The 15,094-nt window shown below is 42.5% G+C and overlaps 1 protein-coding gene across 3 annotated transcripts in view; it reads right to left on the bottom strand.

The window, feature by feature from the left end:
* The window catches only part of dot1l (DOT1-like histone H3K79 methyltransferase), a gene marked incomplete at its 3' end in the record, with an annotated part of 38,564 nt that extends 24,055 nt beyond the window's left edge, over positions 1 to 14,509 (bottom strand). For all 3 annotated transcript variants that reach the window (XM_079504964.1, XM_079504962.1, XM_079504963.1), the window contains exons 1-9: positions 14,122 to 14,509; positions 3,794 to 3,837; positions 3,578 to 3,652; positions 3,230 to 3,293; positions 2,870 to 3,098; positions 2,530 to 2,624; positions 2,353 to 2,415; positions 1,463 to 1,518; positions 170 to 249 (exon numbers count right to left, since the gene is read on the bottom strand). In XM_079504964.1, coding sequence (XP_079361090.1) covers positions 170 to 249; positions 1,463 to 1,518; positions 2,353 to 2,415; positions 2,530 to 2,624; positions 2,870 to 3,098; positions 3,230 to 3,293; positions 3,578 to 3,652; positions 3,794 to 3,837; positions 14,122 to 14,202 — 787 coding nt within the window. In that variant the 5' untranslated portion in view covers positions 14,203 to 14,509. The remainder of the gene's footprint in view (positions 1 to 169; positions 250 to 1,462; positions 1,519 to 2,352; positions 2,416 to 2,529; positions 2,625 to 2,869; positions 3,099 to 3,229; positions 3,294 to 3,577; positions 3,653 to 3,793; positions 3,838 to 14,121) is intronic.
* Positions 14,510 to 15,094: the final 585 nt, after the last annotated feature.

Raw genomic sequence — 15,094 nt, 5'->3', positions numbered from 1 at the left:
CGTGTAGAGTCCAATTTACCGTCTCTGCAAACAACATTAACAGGATCCAGTGCAAGTCACAGAAAGCTAAGCTAATCAACAGGATAGCACTCTGGGGGAGATCAGTAATGGATTCCAGTCGTTGCCAAAGACTCAAGAGCAATGTGTTGGTTGGTGTCAAGTTACCAACCTTCCTTCATGTTAGCAAAACGCTCCTTCAGCTGGTGATCCACCTCTGGACCGAAGGCAAAGTTATTTACAAAAATAACACTGCAGGACAGAGAAGGGAGAAGAGGGGGGGGGAATTAGGTTGGATTGGGGACATTTAAACAGAATTATGTGGGTAAAATGTCTTGCTCTGTGAAAAGTAGGGACAAGTTTTAGCTTTCCGAGATCATTCTTTTTTTAAGATATTTGTATTTAGACAAACATGCCATACATGTCAAAATAAAATACAAAGACAGGATCTTAAAGGCAGGGTAAGTGATTTTCTTTTGTTAAAATAAGTGTAAAAAAAGCTCTATATTGTGATAGTACTCATTACTATAGACTAGTGTTTATTCAGTAACAGGAGTCTCCATGTCTCTCCGGCTTTTTATTAAACAGAAAAAGCATTTTCAGGTCGGGATACCAATTTTATCCAATCAGGACAGAGAACGCAGTCAGGATACAGATTAAACAAGTGGAATTGGAAGTGATGACACAAATAAACGAACAGACAAAATTGGAACTGGAACACTATAAAAAGAAAGCTCACGAATGGCTACTCTCTCCTGATAGCTGAAATTTTGTCACCTACCTGAAATTGTATCTGTTTATTAAAGAGCTGGAGAGACAGGAAGACCCCGGTTACGGAACAAACACTATAGAGCGTTGCAGTCCCGCCCCCTACCATGGACCAGGAAATGAATCCCAATGCATTTTCCTCATAGACATTTCATAAAGTATTTATTTAAAGACGGTTACGCCGCGGACAAAGCCAAATCGAGTCGTGACAACTCATGACAACACAAACAATATTTTGGACCAAACAAATAATTACAAAGAAGAAAAACAACAAAAAGTGTTGTAACCTGCCGTTTTTTTCTTCTTTCTAATTATTTGTTCGGCCCAAATAATTGTGTTTGTTGTCATGATTTGTCACGACTCGAGTTGGCTTTGTCCGCGGCGTAAACGTCTTTAAATAAATACTTTCTGAAATGTCTATGAGGAAAATGAACGGAGAATCATTTCCTGGTCCATGGTAGTGGGCGGGACTGCGACGCTCTATAGCAAATGATTACGATCAGAATATAGTGATTTAACCTTTTGTTAAGCAAAGACTATCACTTACCCTTCCTCTAAATAACCTCAGATCACTGATCAAACTTTGTATGGCATAGTAGACATTTTTAGAAGGAAGAAATAATAATAAGTATGACAAAAGATAATGCTTGTAACTGTGTCTTTCAGTGTGTATTTGGGACTTGCTGTGCTACTCCACCTTGTGTTGGCTATCCGTTCTTTCCATTCTTCTGACAAAAAGTCACCCCGTTCCAGCTGAAACAATATTAGGAGCAAGTGAGCTACACTGGTTCACAAACACCTGCGTGCTGAGAGAGTACAGCTACTATATTGAACACATGATGTGTGTCCCTATTCTGAGGGCGAACGTTCACCGGAAATAGCCAATCTACAAGCTCGTAATGTGTCGCAAAGAGATTTAGTGTAGAGAGAAATGCTAGAAAACCTAGTATAGAGCTCTGTGGGACCGTCCATGGTGCCTCCGGCTTGGCCGGGCAATCTCTGTTGCTGCACTAGCCTATTCAGCAGGGAGCAGAACTGAAGGAATAGCATCTTCCGCCGTTATACCAGCCCGGTGAATCTTTTCATTGTCAGCTGAAATTAAGTAGCTGGGACCATATATATGGAAGGAATTGACAGTGACTAAATTCTTGGGAACAAAAAAATAAAAATAAAAATAAAGGAAATTCAAAAGCAAATCATATTTCAATTTGTGTAGCAATGTCTTTATTTTAGCCCACATCTCTAGAGGGGCTCATGAATGGTCATTAATCAAGAATGAAAATGGTTGCTCTGGGGGCCTGTAGTCAGCAATATGTTCTTACTTTCCATTTGAAAGTCTTCTAAAGAAGCAGTTTAAATTAAGTCCATGTATAATATTTATCCACATGAATGCTAGTATCCCTATTCAGGGGAGAAATAGCAGATCTACAAGCTTGCAGATTGGTGAATTGTGGTGTTGAAGGAAAAAAGGAGCAGACCTATAAGACAGCAACAGGGGACTTCGGTCAACTAAGAGTTTGGATAATTTAATGTCCTGCAGAATTAGAAGCGCTACTAAAGCAGGGAACACTGTTAGATCAAACTTACCGTGTACTCTCCGTGCTTCTTCCCATACCATCTCATCCACTTCTTAAACTCTTTATCCATGGACTGAAAGAGAGACAATACTCAACATCAGTCCTTTACGAAGAAGGAGAATTTTAGAGTTCACTGAACACAATCTCAAGTGCTTTTGTGTTCACTTCATCAGGGATGTTTATTTACCTCTGCATAGGTAGCTGGAATGTCTGCTTTCTCCACACCATAGTAGTGTCTACAGTTGGTTGCTGCAGCAACCTGCAGCACTACCTGCCCCACTCCTATGAGTAAGAAAAAAACGATTTGTAGGACAAACCTCCTTGGGACAAGACACAGAGACAGACGGCAGGCGGGCTGACAGACAGACGTCAACGCACTGAATTCAAGACTTCAAGACACTGAATTCATTCAAGTTATTCACTTCCTGAGTCTGGGCATTGAAGGCCAGTACTCATTTACAAGTAATGGTTCCACATTTCAAAAAGCACTGTGCTGCTCACTTATAGCGGACGATCAAAAAACTAACCACTGCCAAGGTCCACAAAGGTGTCGTCATCTTTCATCTCCATCTCGTCAATGATCTGAGCCACCAAGTCGAAGGAGGTCTCTCCGTACACTTCCGGGGAGAAGGGTTCATAGTTGTTGAGTTTTTCAGGGTCAGTCACCGAGTGGTTGTACACCTGCTGCAGGATGTGCCTCAGCAGTCCATTGGATGGACGTTTGTTTAGCTTCATTGGCTGCGTGGTCCCCTTCCACTGGAACATGGACAGACACACACATTTGGACATATGCAGATTTTACCTCTTCCAACAGTACGGTAAATCTGTTCACACTTAGACACACACACACACACACACACTTAGGAGTGTCACAGAAATGGACTCACCAGTTGGTGGATACTGTCAATGGCTCTGTTGTATTTGTCGCAAAGTCTCTGCATACTCTCAAAACTGTGAGAACACACCAAAGTAGGAACATTATTTAACTGTGGCAATGTATTTTAACAGTACATCTATCAATACTAATTGCAAAGTGACTACGAAATACCAAAAAACCAAATGTATAGAGTTCAACACATACCACACTGGTATTCATAGCTCAATAAGTATCTCATGTGAACCTTTGTATTCCTTTGCATGCTTTTACTTTGAGCTCAAACATCCACAGTTGCAGTAGAAAATAGAAATTCCCACTGCTGAAGGTACAGTACTTGCACTTATGACCCTTGTCTCACCATTTGGTGTCATAGTCAATGAGTACGTAGTTTTCCATGGCCAGCTTGAGGTCTGGGATCTCCTCACACACCCACCTACAACAAAAAAGCTGTTAAAAAAAACATCCAGATGCATACGCTCGCACCACACACACCCCCCTCCACACACACACCCCCACACCCACACACACTAGAGTGTACAGTAAATTCATGGATTAGAGAAGGAAAGCCACATACCGGATGGTCTCGATGATTTCATGAGCAGCGTCATGGTGTTTATCCTAGAAAGAGAGAGCGACAAACAAACTTTATTTTAATTAGCCAAAATGGGCACCTCAGCTTTGTCATGTCCTTTATGTGTACAATCCAATTTGACGTTTAGAACTAGAACTACATCATTGGCAAAGAACATCATTGATTGTGAATAATTTCTTGCAACTCACATTGGCACAGGCTTTGCCCATGTGTTTTAATAAATGTAGAATTATGTGTAATTTACATACAAATGTGAGGGACTTCATTTATTTTTTTAATTAATTTAGTTTATTTTAAAGGAGCATTCAGTGATTTGGAAAAAACCCTGGTAACAAGATGTGCACATGTGTGTCCCCACTCTACAGTGGGGGGACACGCAACAGGCCAACAGCACACACACCGAGGCCCGCCCCCCGCTCGATCATGATTGGTGGAAGGCCCCTCTCTATCCTGATTGGATGATGGCTGGGCCACCTAGCCAAAAACGAAACCTACGGCTTTTTGACCCCCAGAGGTTAACTGGGGACAGGGACTGCAGGGAGGAACTACTTATATGGTCAGCACACTCTATAGTAGGGAGGATTATCACAACAAAACAAAAAAACATAAGGAGTTCCTCCCTGTCCCCAGTGAGCCCCTGGGGTCAAAAAACCCTAGTTTCGGTTTGGGCGTTGGGTGGCAAAGCCTTCATCCAATCAGTATGAGAGGGGCCTTCCACCAATCATGATCGAGTGGGGCAGGCCTTGGTGCACGTGCTGTTGGTCTGTTGTACTTCCCCCACTGTAGAGCGTGTGCATGTGCACATCTTGTTACCGGGGCGTACCGTTTTTTTTCTCCAAATCACCAAAATCACTGAATGCTCCTTTAAAGCAAAATGTATCTCTCTCACACTTGTGCCAGTGATCACCCTCCTTTGTGCCAATTTTGGCACAAAATTGGCACCTCACCAGTGCCAAAGGTTGCCTAGCCTAGCCCTGCTGTAGAGCAAAGTCTTAAACAACATCTAACATACTGTATGCAGCAAACAGAAAACAACACTCTATGAAGTGTTGTATCATTCTTTTTCACATTCTCCGGGTAGCACAAAGAGGCCTGACAATGTTTCTAGAAAAAAAGACAACAGGCCAGGTCAACATTCTAGACAGGCTGTATAATAAGATCAGATGAGGTCAGTAATGCCCAGCAGTCACCATTAAATTAATGTGTTCAGAACGGCAAGCTGACAAGGCTTGTGTAACACAGGCAACAACAAAAACAGCACTGAGCATTATGTTTGATTCAACTTCTCACTGCTAAACACACAACCCTTCAGTCACTATCAATGACATGTTTAATGCCGTGTTTAGGCTATCCAGGAATGACAAGAGACTCTGGATTAGGCATTCTCAATGGGCTCATTATGTAAAACTGCCACGGGCTATTTCCAAAGAGCTGTCATTATCTGCAATAATAACAATTAGTATAGACCAGGGGTGCCCACACTTTTTTGACTTGAGAGCTACTTTCCAAATGACAAGATCTACAGTACCTACCGAAAAAAGAATATTATACCATTGCTGAAAATAGTTTAAATATAGTTTAATAGCGGCACTGGTGTTTCATATAAGTCAAATGCACTTGGAACAGAGAAATGGAATAGGTACTTAGGTAGGTAGTTTTTTGTATTTAATCTGTAATGCTACTGTGTTTGTGCACAGCAACACTCTTGAAAAAAATATATTGCTTTGTGGGTTTGAGCTTTGAGCTTTTTGATCAATTAATCAATGAATCTAGTAAGTGGCAGATGCCAAAAATATATTTTTTAATACTTTTTTTACATACAACAATTCAACTAGAGGGGGGATCCTTGGAACACAGCCAGGCTGGGTGGACAACCCAGGGCTGTGTCAGTCACAGGTTGCAGCGGGAAGGATGCTGACCGAAGACAGATGATGCAACATTTCAGATTTGTGGCACTCCCAGTCCCTATGTGAAAAGTGCTTTTGGATGTAGGTCTACATACTATCTGCTCTACAGAGGACTGTCAACATGTGATTCAAAATTGGGAATCATTGGATGTGTTGCGTTCATGATGTGGCTGAGTAATTAAACAAAACATTGAAACTGATGAAATATTGCTCATGTCAATGAATGATCGATTTCACGATGCATTCAAGAACGGTGCCCTATAGTTGTGTGACATTGTGTGACAAGAGTTAGGTCATTTAAATCAAATCATGGACACAGACATCGATTGTCTAATAAAGCTGTGGAATTCAGTTGAATCCATGTATCCACACTTGTCAACACAATGATGCAACCCGACTCCGCAATGGACTAGTAATCTAACTCATTCACTGCTATAATAAATGAGTACAGGCTTTATTTTAGAAATACTATTGGTCCGACTGTCATTAGACCGACCTCAAATCCTAACCTAACCCTAAGTAACCACAAGCAAGGGAGCAGCACATATCCAACCGTTGTTTCCGAATGTCGGTCCGTTGGTGTGTCTAATCTGCGTGTGCATCCCAGGATAAATACCTACATTTACCACCCAGTGCCAGGTATTTTTTCATATTTCCTCACCTTGTAAGTAGTCAGAGATTTAACTCCAGTACGATCGCAGTAGATAATCACTCACAGAGCTGTGCAATATGCGTTCACACAACAGTGTTTTCAGTGTTTACGCTAAATGGCGCATTGCTAACCTGTGGGTCTCCATTTCACTCAGTGATCACAAAAAAAAAACAGCCACACCAATAAAAGTCGTTCCTCTCCATTTTTGGCCAGCATGATATTTTCAATGGACCCTACTAGGGAACGGATGGTCGCACTGCCAATTTATTTATATTTTTTCCCGGAAGCACAGAGAAAACCTCAGTGTTTATCAACGATCAGGGGATTGTAGGAGGAGTAGTACTAGTAGCAAAACCAGTTTTTTGTTTTGAAGACAATGCTAAATGTTAGTTAAGCGTAAATGGGCTCTGGGGCGGATGCTCGCAAGTGAGGGCAAGCTTCCGCATTGGTGCCAAGGAACGTAATATTAAAAAGGAAGGGACGCGAGTCATGTGACTGGACGCCGCTATGACACTCCATATAACTATGGGCTCCAATGAATTCACCCTTTGTCAGCCTTCTGATTGGTCCCCGACTGAAACCAGCAGGCTCTTTCTGCCTTGTGCCTGGTTCCACCTTGTTTATGTTGAATTTGCTAGAACATTTTTGCAAAAAACAAACATGATATGCCCAGTCACCATGCTGCACCTATGATGTTCCTTTTTACTGACACCAAGATTAAAATAACAATTGAGTGCACAGAATATCAATACGAAGCAACTGAGAAACGCCTTATTTCAATGGTAGTGGATGGAGAGAAAGGATTTTTGTCCAACCACAAAACGTCAACCAATGGGTGCGAAGAGGGGCACAACCACGGGCGGGACTTGACAAATGGTGAATTGCAGCTGCGAATGAGGCATCTACCTTTCTATGTCTATGGTTGTGTCATTATCTTGAAGTGGTCTTTTATAGCGCCACCATGAAGCCAATTAAACAAAATGTGAGGTGAAGGGTTCTTTCTTGACTTACTGGGAGTGTGCATATCAAGTTTCATGCAAGTTGGTCCAGCGTTGTGACCAAGATTACCTATACACAGACACAACGTACAGGGGCAAAAATTTATTCTCTTCCTAGTCGTCTGCCCTTGCCTGGCAGAGATAATAATATGACATTCTGTCACTGAAACTGCTTACTACAAAGCTATCTGTGCTACAAAGGACCTAGAACAGCTAGACAGTTCCATAGATCCCTCAGTTTCTCTTTATCCGTCAGGCTAATTTTCATTTACATGCGAGACAGCTATCTATCTATAGTTGGTCATGGTAGCTGGAGATGCTAAACTGTGGCCACTCCCTGGAAGAAACAGCAGGGCTCTGGTCACACCCAGAGCAGAGCCTGTTGCCCGAGATGACCCACTGACCCACTTTCTGTCTCCTACTTCAGCACACTGCCAAGGACAGCCTCTCTCAATGGGGGAAAGAAAAGCAGGAGATAAGATAGGGATATGGGTATTGGGTAGAAGGGTTTTGGAAGCGGAGGGAGAAATTGAAACGGAGATGTTTGAAGCCCTGCACCACACTGACTGAGCTAAGAGATCACTCACATCTTCCCGCTCAATATCGCGCGCCACTACAGTACGCTCCACCATGGCACGGAAGGCACGCACGTGTCATGCGCATAACGCAAAGCCTCCTCTTCATATCTCACACATTTTCTTCAGTTTTGTTATGCCTCAGAACAACATATTATACATTATAAAAAACAATAACCTCAAATGCTGTAGAGCAAGGAGTCGGCCAGGTAATACCTTGTGAACAAGCCAATGTAGTTTGACTCTTGGCAAAGTGAGTGAGTTACTACTGTACTGTGAAGGGTTAATGCTGTACAGGTAGGTGTGTGTACTGTACAGTAGCTAGTTGGTGGCTGTTTTTCTGAGTAGAGGGTGCGGTACGGTCTACCGGTGTGCGTGGGAGTGTGTGTGCATGAGAATGTTTCAGTTCATGGTGAGACTACGGGATGTTGAGGGGGCGGGGAGATTCGTTCGTGCCTCTCACACAAAGACACCACACAGCAACACCGAAGACGTGCTGATGCTAAAAATAAACACAGTCTGAGTGTGCGAGTGTGAGAGAGAGAGACGGAAACAGAAAGAGTAGGAGACTCTCTCCACTCCCCTGAACTGCGGGCAGGACTGATGTGTTTATGCCGTCATCTCCGTGGCGTGACAGACGAGGGAGTGTAGGAGAATGACTTAATACACCTCTCTACTACGAGTGTAGGAGAATGACTTAATAGTATACACCTCTCTACTACGCAATCCTCCACACATCAGCCCACAAGAACATAATGACTAACCCCACCCCCCTGCACTGCACATGGAGACAGGGCAGGTTAACTAACTTGCATCATAAGTTGCATCATCAGACAGTGTAGAAAAACAACACATTCCTCGAAAGTCATGATACGTTTCTTTTGCACTGCTTTTGCTATCAAAAGGGATGTAATGGTATGACAGTTCACACTAGTACAGTATCTTTTTTAGCAAAAGACCGATGCACACCTCAGAAGGCTGGTGACAGATGCGTAGGGCAATAGATCATATATTAAAAAGGGTATCTTTGAAAAACAAAGAAAAGGTACCGCACACTGTCAGACTCTTGCCAAAATTTTGCTCTTAATTAGGACTGTCCTGATGAAGGTCTAATCGACCGAAACGTCGACCTAATAAAGAGCAACATTTTGGCAAGAGTCTGACAGTGTGCGGGACCTTCTTTGTTTTTCAAAGAAACGGTCCTGCACTGTTAACAGTACAGTATCTGAAATACCGCAGCATATACTATTTGACAGTATTCACCCCCCCCCCCCCTTTAAATTGAATGTGAAAAGGTAGAAAGATATTGCTTTATTGAACTGGCATGTGTGTGCATACCTGTGTGTGTCTGTATTTAACTTGAGGCTGGGCATTTTGGGGCAATATATTACATTTGATGTCATAATATGAGACTAGATATTGTCTGGGACGGGTAGGACAATCGTATTATTGATATATGGCATACGTCTTGTTTTTCATCGTTTTAATCACTTTATTAAGCCTTATTCTATACTATCAAACGTGGCATATCTTTAACGTATACCTTTAATATCCCTACATCAGAGTCTAAGATGCTGTTGAGACAAGAGAACAACTGTTCGATAAATGTACTGCCCAGCTGTTTGCTAGTTGAGATTTGGGGCAAGTTGCCGATCAAAAGGCAGTGAGGTGTTGAGATGTGCTGTGCCTGTGCATGCACACATTGCACACAGTGCCACAGACATTATGTAGAAATGCCTTGACGTCATGCCCATCCGTTTTACAATGACAGATAAGACATTAGGGATGGGTGTTTTCCAATTGTTTTGTAAAGATGGGTGTGTTTCCGCCACAGTTATCCGTGATTAATTAACCATAGCACAGTGTCATATTTAGCACTCGCCTTTTGACCGCAAGGTCATGACTCATGAGTTCGAACCCGGGCACCGACAACTCAGCATATGAGGAGCACAGCTTGATGTCGTGCAGTAGGTACTGGGAGCTGATGGTAGATGGTTGCGCTCCACCTCAGCAATCCATCTCCCAGAGGTCTAGCACATTGAAACGGGGATAGACTCCTGCACCCTGGCTGATATAGACAATAAGCCTCTCTGACTTACTTACAATTCAGTTCAATCTAGTCTGAGAAATGCAGATGATCACTTTGGTAAAGACAATCATGCATGCTACACTGCTCAATATTATAAATAAACTGATTTTTTTTTTTACAGTACAGTACAGTACAGTACAGTACAGTACAGTACAATACAGTACAATACAGTACAGTACAGTACAGTACCGCCGTAGTCTGAAAACCCACCTCTTCAGACTCCACCATGGCCCGTAGCACTTGCCCTAGCCTAGCCCCTTAGATAGCACATTATGTAGACTTAGATAGTATTTTAAACAGACTTATAGCTTGTTACGTAGACAGCTCTAGAATTGCACTTTATGTAGTCATAGCACTTTATAGTACACATGTATAATATATTATATAGTATAGTATGTATAGTTAACATAGATACTCCACTGTTACGTTCTTAGTTTACGCATGATTCATGATAACTACTTTTTATATATGTGATGTATGCCATGCTTTTGTTATTGCTTAATGTAAATCGCTCTGGATTAAGAGAGTCTGCTAAATGCCTAAATTGTAAATTGTACAGTACAGTACTACTCACTTCAGATGGGTCTGATTTTCATTTTCATTTAAAGGTGTAGTGAAATGAACCATATATGTGGTCATCATATGGGCATAACTAACAATGGATGGCAAAGACAATTGGCAAATTCTCATTTGTGTTTTTATATCAAAAGTCCATAAAAATATTTGTTTAATTACTTCCTGAAAACGAAAGTGTGCTGCGTGATGACGCGTCGAGGGCGAGGCCCACATCAATAAAAGCCAATAAAATGAAGCTCACCAGTTTGATTCCCATTGCTTTTCATTGTCCTCAAACACAGCTGGTTTTGATTAAAGAACTACTCCGTTTTTAATCTCATTCAAGATGACATCCAGACAGTGTATTACTAGTCTTAAACTTAATCATCACGGTATAATATGTATATAGGTTGTGTATAGGTTAGAAATAATCCCCTGGCTTTGCCCCACGTCTCTGCCAGTCTGCCACTTTGTTTACAAACGACACTGCACGTGAGAGAAAGTCACAGACTAAAAGCCATAGCCTGGAGGGATGCGACGCTCTGCTTGGTTCAGAAACTTCAGAGCCAGCGTTTCAAGCTGAAACTTCTAAATAAAATGCCCCCCCCATTTCCGTTTCACTACACCTTTAAGAATTTCATGCAAACTATTCTAAACGGTGAACCCTCTTTCATCACAAATAAACAGGTTGTATAAGGCAGGGGGGGTATCTTTGACTAGCTGTTGCTGTTAATAGACAATATACTACATATAATACATTCATTAAAAACACCGTCCAGACGACTATACTAAACCGGTCCTCCTGTGCATACTGCATACAATGCTAACAATTGTGTTCACACCGTTGCTTAACACTGACACTTCAATAGACATGATTGATACTAATGTTTTACTACAGTGTGTAAATATGAATGACAGACCAGAGTCACACACCATACTTAAATCAAGCGGTCTTTAAAGGCATAGCATGGAGTCGTAGATAGTGCCCCACACCCAGAACCAGATGAACAAAGAACAGCACAGCAGAAGAGCTAGTCTTCATATGGAAGCATTTACAGATGATTTAGATTTGCAGCTGCGCAGAAGTGTGGTGTGTGTGTGTGTGTGTGTATTCTTTGTTTTAATGGTTCTTGGTCCTGGACATTGACTTGAAGTAGGACTCGGAGCAGGCATACAATCTGCACACAAACAATCATGGTGTTGTGTTCTCCACATACAGACAACAGTGTGTTTACTCAGTGGGTGCGATAAGAAATCTGCCCACTCCGTAGGACTGGAAAATACTAGAATGTACATGGTGGGATCTGTAGCAGTGGTTTGCAGTTCAACAAAAAAAAACACAGATATGACAGCAAGAATGCAACATAGTAGAAAAACCACCACCATATTATTTGTTAAACGCACAGCAACAGAGAGATTTTAACCACTTAACCCTATATACTTAGTTGACCGGGATCCCCCGGGGCACTATACTTGGTCCGCTTATATATTAATTTTCATTTTCCCTCTACACCAAATCTACTTGCTGAAAATAGCTGATCTACAAGCTCACAACATGCAATCACAATGCAGGTCACAATGGGCAGGGAGCTTGTAGATTTTGCTGAATGTTGTTCGCCCACAGATTCAGAATATAATAGGGACACTAGAGTTCATGTGGTAGCTGGCTGCGTCTCACATCCTCTGTGACTTCAATCCCTGCAGAGCCAGCCATATGGACAGGAGATGAGAGAGAAGCGCGAGGAGGAGCGTTTGCCTGGGCAGCCTTTCCCTTTGAACCCCGGAGGAGCAAGCACTCCACATGAACAGGTTCCATATTGCAGAGCTCTGAATGCATGCATGCCTTTCCCAAAATAAGGTCTGTCAGCTGGTTCTAATTCAGCACAAGTCTAGTCCCTGTATAGCTATAGGATGTAGGCCAGTGGTATATTAAATTCCAAACATGGCTCTCCCTACAGTCCAAACATTAGGAAGTGGTTCTGGTCTCTAGATTGCGTGACGGGTAATGGGCTTCTCTTCCTGAAGGGAGGGGCCTCAGAATGCAAGTATTCTTATCTGTCGCCAGCCTACTAGTGTAAAGGGAGGGTCACTCAGTCAGTCAGTCAGCCAAGGACAAGCAGAGAGGCTGATTGCATCAACTGCGGTAATGCTGCTGACTGTGAGTGAGAAAACGGTTTCGTTTTCCATTGGGAGCAAACAGCAGTCTAGTGCTAGAGTAGGCACAGAGTTATGTTATGACTGAGGCAACAGACGGAAGACCCCACTTAAAGAAAAACTGAATTTTCTCACCACTAGCTGGCAGCTGTGTCTTGCCCACAATCACAGAAAAATACGAGTCTACGCTGAAACTCACTAAATAGTAAATACCACCAAAGGAACCACAGAGCCTTTTTGTTACTTTCAGATGATATTACTACAAAGAATCACCCGCTGGCATGCGTTGACAGCATGTAACAAACTGTCTATCCCCTCTGGTATGGTATGCCATATATAATGAGGAGAGAGCAATCTGCCTCAGAATATACAGTACATGATTGCAATAGCATTAGGCATTTCAATCCCACATCAAAGCAGGGGTTCGCTGGATGCATACAGTTCCGTCTACCCACACACAACTGGCCTGCTGTGATCAGAAAGATACTAGGGAATGGGGATGAAAAAGGAAGCATTCATGGAATGCTCTATTGCAAAGACTCAACAGTTTTCATTCAGTGAAGCTGACATGCATGCAATGAACCAACTTCAAGGGCCACTTCCCTTTTTAAACGTTCTCAACCAGTGTTAAAATACTCATTGTGTTTAATCTTCCCGTAGTAGCTTAGCTAGCTGGTCTTTTACTCTTTTCCAAACATATTTTTGGGTACCATGTGATGGTTCAGACTTAAATGACATGGTTATATGTTTATTTGTGCAAAACATTGCATGCAACGACTCTAATACATTTTTTACATTCATAATATATCACCAGAACAAAATGTCTCACGGTCTCCAAATCACATTTAGACATTGGCCAGCAGCAACTACCGCAACTAAGCAGAATCTTGTTGCGAAAATGAGTCAAACAAAAAACACCATGGCGTGTGTCACTCACAGGACATCCCCGAGCTCCTCTTCCAGTAGTGACATTCGGTATAATGTCATCGTTAATACATTCGGTGATATTTCATCATTGTACAGAGCCTTCAGACTGCATGACAGTGAGCATCTGTGCACGAGTGTGTGCAGACTGTAAACAATAGCTACAAAGTCCAGACAACCACACACAGGCAACAACAACAGCTAAAGGTATGTGGCGATTCTGGTGAAGCTTTAAATGTCCGGTCAGTCATCGTGACCAATAGACATCTTGCAGACCCACACTGTCTGTGTCACCACATCCCGACCCGTATGACCTGCCCGACGACCATGCAGACGTGCTGCTGCCATGGGTCTTTAGGCTAGCTACTGTTAGCAGCAATGAGCTAACACAAAAGGTAAAACACAGCCCAAACTCTGAAGTCGTTCACGCTCTTAACTTGCTGTGCAAATACTTACGTATACTGGCAGCGGCCACGGGTAGCCTGCGGGTTCGGCTCCAACCGGCGATTTTAGCTTGAGCTCAAGCTTTTCTCCCATTCTACTACACTTTGCTGGAGGCTCGCTGTGGTGATAGCTAGCTCCGCTAGCTAAGTCTCCGTTAGCCAACTGGTAGGTTAGCGACCGACCGAGCTGCTACCTTGACATTTTGTAAGAAAGAGGGGAAAAAACCTTTGAAACGTCCAAAAAAAAACAGACCGACGTCGATACTCGTCATCCGGTAAATATGTACACTATATAGTCAAGTATATATGTCTGACTCAATTTTATATACGGATAAAAATGCCCGATCATGTCGACTGGTAATAACAACTCGGCCATATCACCGCCATCTTGCCCGGCGTGAATAAATATGACAAGGGTGGCCACTAGCAAAGAGTAGAGTCTAGAGCCCATAGGCCCAAAGGACGTTTTCGTCGCACTGTAATTGGCTAACTGGTTGTCTAGCAACCGCAGACGGTAAAACTTTGCTGCCTGAGCCTTATGTTATTCTATTGCAATTTGCACCACCAACCTTCCTGTTTCAACTTTCCACAGTCCACACACCATAGCTGCTAGATAATATTCGCTTAAAAATAAATGAAAATATAAACATTAAAAGCAGACCAACCCTCCATCCTTCCCGGCTATGGGGTGTGATCACTGCGCGCACCACATTGGTGCAGACCTTAGGTGCAGACAGCCTGCTAGAATTGGGTTAACTAACTGGTCATAATTACATAATGACCCATATAATTTCGTTAAAATATTGACAAAATTATGGTCTTTTTTATTTTTTCCCCAGAGTGACGGCACATAAATACACACACACACACACACACACACACACACACACACACACACACACACACACACACACACACACACACACACACACACACACACACACACACACACACACACACAGTAATATAATCAATTTTGTCTGCTT

This window comes from Electrona antarctica, assembly GCF_951216825.1.
Source record: "Electrona antarctica genome assembly, chromosome: 7".
Taxonomy (NCBI): Eukaryota; Metazoa; Chordata; class Actinopteri; order Myctophiformes; family Myctophidae; genus Electrona; species Electrona antarctica.
This window is presented reverse-complemented; position numbering and strand designations above follow the sequence as displayed.